General features: G+C 37.8%; 1 protein-coding gene across 1 annotated transcript; it reads left to right on the forward strand.

Annotated features, from left to right (window-relative positions):
• The first annotated feature begins 7,522 nt into the window (after window positions 1–7,522).
• On the forward strand, window positions 7,523–10,279 carry LOC137233504 (uncharacterized). The gene is made up of 2 exons (XM_067756566.1): window positions 7,523–8,393; window positions 8,456–10,279. The coding sequence occupies exons 1-2, from the start codon at window positions 7,705–7,707 to the stop codon at window positions 8,904–8,906; spliced, it is 1,140 nt and encodes a 379-aa protein (XP_067612667.1). The 5' UTR covers window positions 7,523–7,704; the 3' UTR covers window positions 8,907–10,279.
• The last annotated feature ends 537 nt before the right edge of the window (window positions 10,280–10,816 follow it).

Raw genomic sequence — 10,816 nt, forward strand, 5'->3', positions numbered from 1 at the left:
GTATTTTAAGAGGGAGTGGGCCATAGTTCTATAGATGGACGCCATTTAGGGATATCGCCATAACGGTGGACCAAAGCTGACTCTAGAATTTGTTTGTACGATATGGGTATCAAATGAAAGGTGTTAATGAGTATTTTAAAAGGGAGTGGGCCTTAGTTCTAAAGGTGGACGCCTTTTCGAGATATCGCCATAAAGGTGGACCAGGGGTGACTCTAGAATTTTTTGTACGATATGGGTATCAAATGAAAGGTGTTAATGAGTATTTTAAAAGGGAGTGGGTCTTAGTTCTATAGTTGGGCGCCTTTTCGAGATATCGCCATAAAGGTGGACCAGGGGTGACTCTAGAATTTTTTGTACGATATGGGTATCAAATGAAAGGTGTTAATGAGTATTTTAAAAGGGAGTGGGTCTTAGTTCTATAGTTGGGCGCCTTTTCGAGATATCGCCATAAAGGTGGACCAGGGGTGACTCTAGAATTTTTTGTACGATATCTATCTCGATTCCTTTATACCTGTACAACCAACCGTTATCCAATCAACGTTAATATACTCTGTGAGCTCTGCTCAACTGAGTATAAAAACACCATCCTTGACGGTTCTGTTCCTTTCCAGGTCTTTAATCTACAGTTTGAGAAGACCGCAGCAGTGAACAACTGGAATGCTGAAGATAAAGTTGCAGCTGTATTCGTAGCATGGAAGGGGCCAGCAGCCAAAATCCTACAGACTATTCCCGAAGGAGAGCGGAACAACTATGAAGCATTGATGGCCGCTCTCGAGAGACGTTATGGAAGCGAGCATAGAAAACAGATATACCAAATTGAGTTGCAAAATCGTTACCAAAAAGCTAATGAGACTTTGCAAGAGTTTGCTTCGAATGAAAGGTGTTAATGAGTATTTTAAAAGGGAGTGGGCCTTAAATCTATAAGTGGATGCCTTTTCGAGATATCGCCATAAACGTGGACAGGGGTGACTCTAGAATGCGTTTGCACAATATGGGTATCAAACGAAAGGTATTGATGAGTATTTTAAAACGGAGTGGGTCTCAGTTCTATTGGTGGACGCTTTTTCGAGATATCGCCATAAAGGTGGACGAGGGGTGACTCTATAATGCGTTTGTACGATATGGGTATCAAATTAAAGGTATTAATGGGGGTTTTAAAAGGGAGTGGCGGTAGTTGTATATGTGAAGGCGTTTTCGAATATCATCTGTCGGGTACCGCTAATTTATTTATATATGTAATACCACGAACAGTTATCCTTCCAAGATTTCAAGGGCTTTTGATTTCGCCCTGCAAAACTTTTCCATTTTCTTCTACTTAATACGGTAGATGTCACACCCATTTTACAAAGTTTTTTTCTAAAGTTATATTTTGCGTCAATAGACAAATCACTTTTTTCGTATTTGGTATATTAGTATGGCATTTTTTTTTTAATTTTTAGTAATTTTCGATATCTAAAAAGTGGGCGTGGTCATAGTCGGATTTCGGCCATTTTTTACACCAATATGAAGTGAGTTCGGATAAGTACGTGAACTGAGTTTAGTAAAGATATATCGATTTTTGCTCAAGTTATCATGTTAACGGCCGAGCGGAAGGACAGACGGTGGACTGATTTCGCCCTTTTTCACAGAAAACAGTTATCGTCCTAGAATCTAAACCCTACCAAATTTCACAAGGATTTGTAATGTTTTGTTCGACATATGGCTATAAAAGTATCCTAGACAAATTAAATGAAAAAGGGCGGAGCCACGCCCGTTTTGAAAATTTCTTTTATTTTTGTATTTTGTTGCACCATATCATTACTGGAAATGAATGTTGACTTAATTTACTTATATACTGTAAAGATATTAATTTTTCTTTTAAAATTTGACTTAAACAAATTTTTTTTTAAGTGGGCGTGGTCGTTCTCCGATTTTGCTAATTTTTATTAAACGTACATATAGTAATAAGAGTAACGTTCCTGCCAAATTTCATCATGATATCTTCAACGACTGCCAAATTACTGCTTGCAAAACTTCTAAATTCCCTTCTTTAAAAGTGGGCGGTGCCACGCCCATTGTCCAAAGTTTTACTAGTTTTCTATTCTGCGTTATAAGTTCAACTCACCTACCAAGTTTCATCGCTTTATCCGTATTTGGTAATGAATTATCGCACTTTTTCGATATCGAAAATTTCGTGGTTATAGTCCGATATCGTTCATTTTAAATAACGATCTGAGATGAGTGCCCAGGAACCTACATACCAAATTTCATCAAGATATCTCAAAATTTACTGAAGTTATCGTGTTAACGGACGGACGGACGGACATGGCTCAATCGAATTTTTTTTCGATACTGATGATTTTGATATATGGAAGTCTATATCTATCTCGATTCCTTTATACCTGTACAACCAACCGTTATCCAATCAACGTTAATATACTCTGTGAGCTCTGCTCAACTGAGTATAAAAACACCATCCTTGACGGTTCTGTTCCTTTCCAGGTCTTTAATCTACAGTTTGAGAAGACCGCAGCAGTGAACAACTGGAATGCTGAAGATAAAGTTGCAGCTGTATTCGTAGCATGGAAGGGGCCAGCAGCCAAAATCCTACAGACTATTCCCGAAGGAGAGCGGAACAACTATGAAGCATTGATGGCCGCTCTCGAGAGACGTTATGGAAGCGAGCATAGAAAACAGATATACCAAATTGAGTTGCAAAATCGTTACCAAAAAGCTAATGAGACTTTGCAAGAGTTTGCTTCGAATGAAAGGTGTTAATGAGTATTTTAAAAGGGAGTGGGCCTTAAATCTATAAGTGGATGCCTTTTCGAGATATCGCCATAAACGTGGACAGGGGTGACTCTAGAATGCGTTTGCACAATATGGGTATCAAACGAAAGGTATTGATGAGTATTTTAAAACGGAGTAGGTCTCAGTTCTATTGGTGGACGCTTTTTCGGAAAGCTGGAGGAGATGAGCAAGAGCGATGATGAGCGAGAGATGTAAAGATCGAGAGCTAGCTCATGTCCTGTGATATCTATCTCGCAAATTGGAAGAAAATCGAGTAGTCTTGCCGTCAAATGAAAGTTGGATGGCAAAGAGCGTGAGAGAGTAAAGCCATTACCTGGAGCAAGGTTGCGTACGGTCACAGGCGAGTATAACCAAGTAAAGGGAGAAGTGGTATTTGAAGTCTTAATTGGGAAGGTCATGGTTCTACACAAATTCGTTGTGGCAGAGATCGTTGATGAATTCATATTGGGAGTGGACTTCCTAGTTGACCATGACATCAGGATAGACATGCAAAGAAAGAATATGCGCTATGAGAACCAGGATGTACCACTTAACTTTAGTTTGGACGAAGGGTTCAGCAGTAATCGAGTATTGGTGGAGAAGACTCGACAAACACCACGGAAGTCAACGGTAAAGGTTGATGGATCGAATGGGCCAAATAAAGCGAAATCAAAAGTTCCTGCGAGAGAAACACTGGCATTGACAAAACCAAAGGGACGCACTAAAACGAAGGAAAGAATTTCCCAGAAGGAATGCGAGGGTAGTTTCAAGCCAGGGCGCACCATTGTTGTGAAACGTGGAAACGATACTGATTATACGAAGCCAATCCGTCAAGCGCAAGCTCTGCGAAGTAGTTCGTTGGCCAAACAACAGAGTGCGACGAAACGATCCAGGATAATGACTAGTAAGATGAAACGCAGGTACGATGAGAACAATAATTCGGAAGGTTTCTTGACGGGAGATTTGGTACTGTTATACAACCCTCACCGGCGGAAAGGTGTTCCATCCAAATTTCGGTGCAGTTGGGAAGGCCCGTACAAAATTGTGAAGAAGATCAGTGATACCATGTACTGCATACAAACCATTGGGAAACCACGAAATAGAAGAGTGGTACATTTGGAGATGCTAACGGCGTTTAGATGGAGAGATTTTTCTGATCGGGACGATCGGACTTAGGTAGTGACGAATATTAAAAACACTAAGGGATACTATCATCTCTAAGCAGATGCTAAGCAGTGACTTGTGTGCACATCAATAGATCAATCATTATGTCTACACATATGTACGTAAACGCAGCGGAGAAGAGACGCACAAACACATGCAGATATCTTATCTGAGATGCTCCCAAAAGTATGCAATTATAATTGTCGAAGTGTCACTCACAAGTACACGCGCGTATGAGAAGCTATAAACGTAATAATTTTATAGCTGATGACCAACTAGTAGATTCTGGAAATGGAAGTGCCTAGAAGATGCGAACAAGGAAATCACAAAGTATAAAAGGCAGCAACAGTAGAGGCGCGACTATCAGTTTGATTTAAGACGCTATCTGGCGAGCCATAGTAGTGTTATTGTGAAGAACTTTAATAAAAGCGATTTTGCATTATTGAATAGTGGAGTCATTTAGTCAACAGTTTAGTGATTCGAACGTTAGTAGAATATTGCAAATAAGAGGAATTGCAGTAAGTTTGTTACAGTATTATTGAATTTGCGTCAATTCCTGTTACAAGCTAGAGATGGTTCTTACGCCTTCGATATTAACATTTTTAAGCAATAATTACTGATGTTGTATTATCAGAAACCACAGGTAAACTGTGTAACATTCACCACACACGAAGAAAAAAGCATGTGCAATATTTGCAGCCATGCGTAAATATCAAAATAGTTTCGATTTTAGCGCAGTTCTCTGCGCAAATAGCGCAACCAGCGGGCAAATCCTTGTGCAAATTGATAATTGGCACAAGGATACTTGAGCCGTGTAATTGGTGTATAAGTCTGCTGTATACTCTATATGCGAGAGCATGTCACTAGAATTACAATGATTTCACATAAAGAATAACAGTACAGGAGACTTACATACATCTCTAAAAAATAAAGATGCCGAAAAAACCGGCATTAAAAATTTTCGGTTCTTTTTACTATAGCTGAAAACTGCTAATACACGTCCAAAAATATAGGAAGGGATACTAAAAAACGCTTATTGGGGAAATAAAAACACATTCTAACTAGAGATAAATGCAAAAGAAGTCGAAAATTTTACTGTCATTGTGAATATTTTGTTGGATACAAACTCAAATTTATGCCGCAAGATGTTGTGCTTTCAAATAATTTTGAAACGGAACCAACGTTTGACCTACCACAGAGTTAAATATTCTAAGCAAGGCCGAAGACCGTCAGTGCAGAAAGACGTTGGGCAAAAACACATCTTTTGACACCTGTCTCAATATTTGGATGCGTGTGAAGGCTTGGATTCCTCGAAAGCGGTGCCGCTATATAGTGTAAAAAAAATTATGTGGAAACTAAGAAGACGGTGAAGTTGACCGTAACGTAATATAGTGACAGGGCGGGATTCAAGGGGTTATGTAGCGCAATATATAGCTTCTCCAACCCAATTGTCAACCTCACCTTCGAGCGGCGAATCCCGTTTCACTAACAGACGAGGCTCTGGCGACCCCAAGCTCCTCATGGAACTTGGGGGTGGGGAGTGAGGGATGGCCTGAAGGTTCAATGTGGCCATATAAATCGTTCCCGAGATGGTCGGTCTAGCACCTTAAGCACCGGGGAGTAACTTAATCGCTACAACAACAACATAGCGACAGGGCATAAAATATTACGGCCGTCATGACGGTAGAAACTCGTTCATCAACGTTTTTTGCTACCGATATTGTCAAATAATTGAAATTATTCATAAAAAAAGCAAAAGCTTGTAGGTTTATTTAAATAAAATAAAAAAATAAAAATGAAAAATAAAATTTTGCGAATCGTCTGCCGTAACTGTTCGTAGTTTCCAGCAATGCGGTGCCGCTGAAAACGGTAAGTATACCGACCGATCTTTAGCGGTCGTAACATAGCGGCACCGCTTATAGAGTAAACCAAGCCTTTATCAATTGTGCGCTAAAGCAAAGATTTCGCTGTTTTATTATCTTACTACTTTCGCCGGCACTGCTTTTTTATCATGACATACATGGTTCAACTATATACAGGTTGGCTCATCTGTAAAGCAACAAAATATGTCTGTTCAAATTGTCAAAATCTGTGTATTAGTGTTGGTGCGAATGGTATGGAATGGAAACATAACACTTAGCAGTTTTTGTATGTGTAAGTAAAATGTTGCCAATGTGTTGGTTTTCATTTTGAGTTTGCCATCTCCTTTTTTTTTTTTTTTTAGAGATTTGATTGCATGGAGGAAGACCTTCTATCGTTGAAAGTCCAAGTTCCAGGTTATTGTCCAATACATAAGATGATTAATTTCTGGATTAACTTTCCAAAGTATGTATGTAATTTTGGCTCCACTAGTACACAATGGTAATACCAACTGGCCAGAACCATGTGTAGCAGCTTGCGATCTGGTATTTATTCGGTTTTACTTGGCACCACGCCATGTTATATTCAATTTGTCTTATTTATTTCAATTTGACTTTAGGTATCAATTATCCATTAAATTGTTGGTTTTTGTCCAATTAGGTTAATTATTTTTCGTTATATTAGTATATAATAAGGGTATTTTATCCCGTTATTTGTTCTTTTGTCTTTTTGCAATAAGATTTGCAGTTAGATATATGCAATGACACTGCATAAAATGTAAATCGAGCATGCTTTTTCAGCATCAAGTATATACACTCCGTTAAATTGTCCCGTTTATTTTCAAGAATTTTATTTTCATAAGTATGTATGTATATGAGCGTTAATTTTCAGTGGCCCGTTGCCAAGTGTCTTTCGCGACCCGTTACGATCAATTATGTATGTGTTTAAAACGAATTGGCTTTCATGGCGCCACGCCAGTTATTAAATATGAAAAAGTTTTTGATTCCTGTTAGGAGCTCCAGAAACCACCCCAACTCCAGGTCAGGGAGGCAACGCATCTCCTAACTCCGCCAAAACGCCCGAGGGAAGCGCAGAAGCCAACCTTGTGGCCTATTTTAATTTTTCACTCAACGCAAAAAGCCCGAAAATTGACGCTGAGTAGAGGATGACCCGAACGACCGCTCGCGCGAAAAGACAAGACAATTGTAAATTTTACCAAGTAGCGCAACTAACAGCTGATCGGTGAAAATTCGCACATTCACACGCACATTTCTCGACTCACTTTCAAAAACAAACTTTAGATTATTTAACTCAAATTTTAACGTGAGACAATCCTTACGAATTTATGTATATAGAATATATAAGGCGTTTTTGTTGTTATTAAAACGATAGTTTTATTTTTATTAAAGCTTTTTATGATTTTTTTTTTAACTTTGAAAAGACTCCGAATACCATTCTTTCATTATATGACATTCGACTGCCTAGTCCACTGCCTTCCACTCTATTCGCAACAAAACGTCTATTTAAGTTGCCAAACTATATAGTAAACAATGGACAAGACCGGAATGCCATCTCCTTTTGACAATCCCTTCGACCATGCAATGACATAAATAAAATCAGCTGAAGAGATGAGCCAACCTGTACATAATTGAACCATGATGATATATCAGAAATTCCATGCTATTTCATTTGATTTTAATGCAACCCTACAAGGGTTAAAATTTGATAAACAAAAATTGGCGCTTTGTTGCAATTTGTATGACAACAATACTAAAGTGTGAAAAATTCAAGCGTCCAGCTCGATTTATGTATCAGAAAATATTTACGTTTGTTTCTGTGATTGTTACCAGTTAAATATTTATATTAAATAAAATATTAACGCGGTAAAGTGTGTTGCTATTAAAAGAGACCATGACAACAGCAACTTCGCCGCAGCAGCAGCAATTACGTATTGCACTTTCAGAGATTCCCAGCCGAATGGAGGCCTTGCGGTTTGTAAGTGGAGGAGCTACAACACCTACAGCAGCACCAAATCGTCATAGTCCCGATGAACCAACACCAGCAACTTTATTCAATACACCACACCTTTTAGACAACACTACGAATGTAGCATTATCGCAGGATAATATTTTATCACCAATGCCATCTCCAGACGAAATGATAATACGTCAAAGAGGCCGTCGCAGATTCAATGCAGCTGCATCTCCAGAGACAGGGTCTACGCCATTGCGTATGCCGTTTCAACGTACACCAACAAAAATACCACTGAGTACGAGTATGATATTGCGAAGTTCACCGCGTAAACGTTTAACGATGGGTAGTACACCACCAGCACCAGATCCCCCTGTAATGCCTTCACCAACGAAAGCAAAACAACAGCTATGGCCAACTGGAGTGCCACAGGTGAAAAAAATGCGATTTGGTTGCGAAGAAGAGGAAGATAAGCCAATAGCACAATTGAATAAGGCAACACCATTGCCAATGTTGTTACAAGGTATGTCGCAACAGCAACTAATTGGATTGATTGTGAACGAATTGGTTGCGGGTGATATTCGTGTGGAAGATCGTTTGCGCACACGTTTGCCTATGCCAGATATAAAGTGAGTATAATAACAACTTATGACAAATATTTTAATGCTTGTAACTATTTATTTACTTGCAGCCCGATGGAAGAAGAATTGTTACATGCAAAGCGTCAAATATTTCGATCATTGCCTACCTCACGTCTTTGCAAAAAAACTGATAGCAGCGCTTATTCGCGTGCTGCTCTACATCTTGCAGAATTTAAACGTCTGCTTAGCACACATTCAAAACAGTTGTATGATTCTGGAAACTGGGATGCTTTATTAGACTATGTTACCATGGCATGGCCCATTGTTCGCGCTACACCACATTGGGATAACACAACGCATAATGTTGTTCGGCGTCAATGCTTCAAATTGTTAGCATGTCATTGTATTGCAGCGTTGAAAAATGGAGGAATACGTTTGGGCACAAAACGTTTACATGAAATTGAGCGAAACTTATGCGACTGGATGCGTGATTATGAAGATGTGCAATCATGCCAGAGTGCCCTTAACAAAGTATTCGCCAAGGGACGCGCAACGCTATAGTATTTTCTTATTAAGTATTTATGTAGTCATTGATATTAGGATGAATTTTCCTTTAACTATAAGACTTCAATGTGCGCTTGCGTATTGTCGCAACACATCGCCATAAGCATGATAATTTTTAGTACTTTTAAATTATAACCACGAATATACATTGTAAGACTTTGGCGGCAGAAGGTGTTGAGCGAAAAAGCAAGTGTTTGCATACATGTTAGTTCAAAAGCTTTAGAAATTAACAATACTTATAAAGAACCATATATGTAATACTCCTATATTGCTAATAGAAAATGCCCGCAATGTGTTTTGAATTCGAAATCAAAACAAATCAGCCTATAAAATTTTTGGGATTGTAGCAGCATAAATGTGACAAGAAAAAATTTTAATTTAGGTACATTCGGTTATTGAATACAAAAACAAAAACGTTTAAAAAGCAATACATCGGCACTGATGTTTCGGAATTTACCTAGCCTTTGTAGCAATATAGGCGTATTACATGTATGTAAAGAACAGATTTCTTATCTATCCAAATGAAGAATACGTTCTCTTTTTCGCTTAAACCCTTGTGACGGTTGAGGCTTCAGCTTGTTAATTTTATAGTTGCCATACACACTGCATGTATTTTAAGAATTAAAATGATTAGCACAATTGATTGTGATCAAAAAGACAAGTGACATATATAATCACAACCTAATGATAAATTAGTTATGGAAAAGTTTTACGAAATTCAGATACTCTTTTATGAACAAACACATGTCCATGTAATTGTTTTTTAATTCTATTTATATTTAATGTTTAAATCGGTGTTCCATTTGTCCATACATCAATAAATGTTAGTCGCCTCAAGTACCCAAACGAATTGCCTGAGGTCAAAAAAAAAAAAATTATTACAATCCATGTTAATACATTTAAGAAATAAGAATTTTTGCTATAAGAAAAGTATTGTATTATTACTTTGTAGCTTTTTTATAATTTTAAGTATAAATGTTTTCACTTTAAAGGTAACCACCTGTGAAACTATAAAAACTCCAAATCAGCCGTTCAGGCATGAAATGTCGGAACCTTTCTAAGAAGCCGAAATAGTAACCAATTGATCTAATAAAACTTACTTTAATACATATTTCGGTTTGAGCAATCTCATACCTATTTTATTGCAGTTTTATGAGAAGTGTTTTCGAGGATACCCCACCTTGGAGCATGATTTTTGTTCATATGAACCAATATATGATTGATAATTATAGTACATAAAATATATGTTCACAAATCATGCTATTATTTTATTTTTAACCTGCTTTCATATAAATAATTCGTACAACTAAGATTTGTATTCATGAGCTATTATTTTTAAATAAAATTAAGAAAGCCTTTACAGTTTTACAATTAAATGCTTGGTTTTTTTTAAGTCATAATTGCCTAACGTGCAAGGCAAAGTTGGTTACACTAATCGGTTTGTCCCGAGCTACTATTTAATCGTAACATCCGTTATACAACTAGTCACGCAAAAACATTGTTATCAAATTATAACTGCGTAATCGTACTACTTGTATCGTGATTCAGCAGGACGATTTACGTTAATGAGTAACTAAACGTGTTTACTGTATTTTACAACAAATTGGGTAGTTTCTCATACGTTAGGACTTCAGATAATGATCCAACATACTAATTTTATTTCATTGATTCCGGTTCCGAAGTTGCTCACCAGCTAGGTTAGGTTGAACTGGCCGGTCCATGAGGACCTCACATAGACTGATTGAGTCCGTAGTGTTACCAGAAGTTTGTTTTAACGACCAAACTGAAAAACCCTATCAAAAACCAGGACCTATGTTATAAAATAACTCCGTCCTCTTGGCAAATACTAGAAGCGTCCTAGGACTTAAGCCACTTGCTGCTTCTAGATCTGACAGCTGTATCACTCC

This window comes from Eurosta solidaginis, chromosome 5 (assembly GCF_040869045.1).
Source record: "Eurosta solidaginis isolate ZX-2024a chromosome 5, ASM4086904v1, whole genome shotgun sequence".
NCBI lineage: Eukaryota > Metazoa > Arthropoda > Insecta > Diptera > Tephritidae > Eurosta > Eurosta solidaginis.

Coding starts and splice junctions, on each gene's coding strand:
- LOC137233504 (XM_067756566.1), top strand. CDS start 7,705: ATGACAACAGCAACTTCGCCGCAGCAGCAGCAATTACGTATTGCACTT. Junction 8,394..8,455: donor TTGCCTATGCCAGATATAAA/GTGAGTATAATA, acceptor ATTTACTTGCAG/CCCGATGGAAGAAGAATTGT.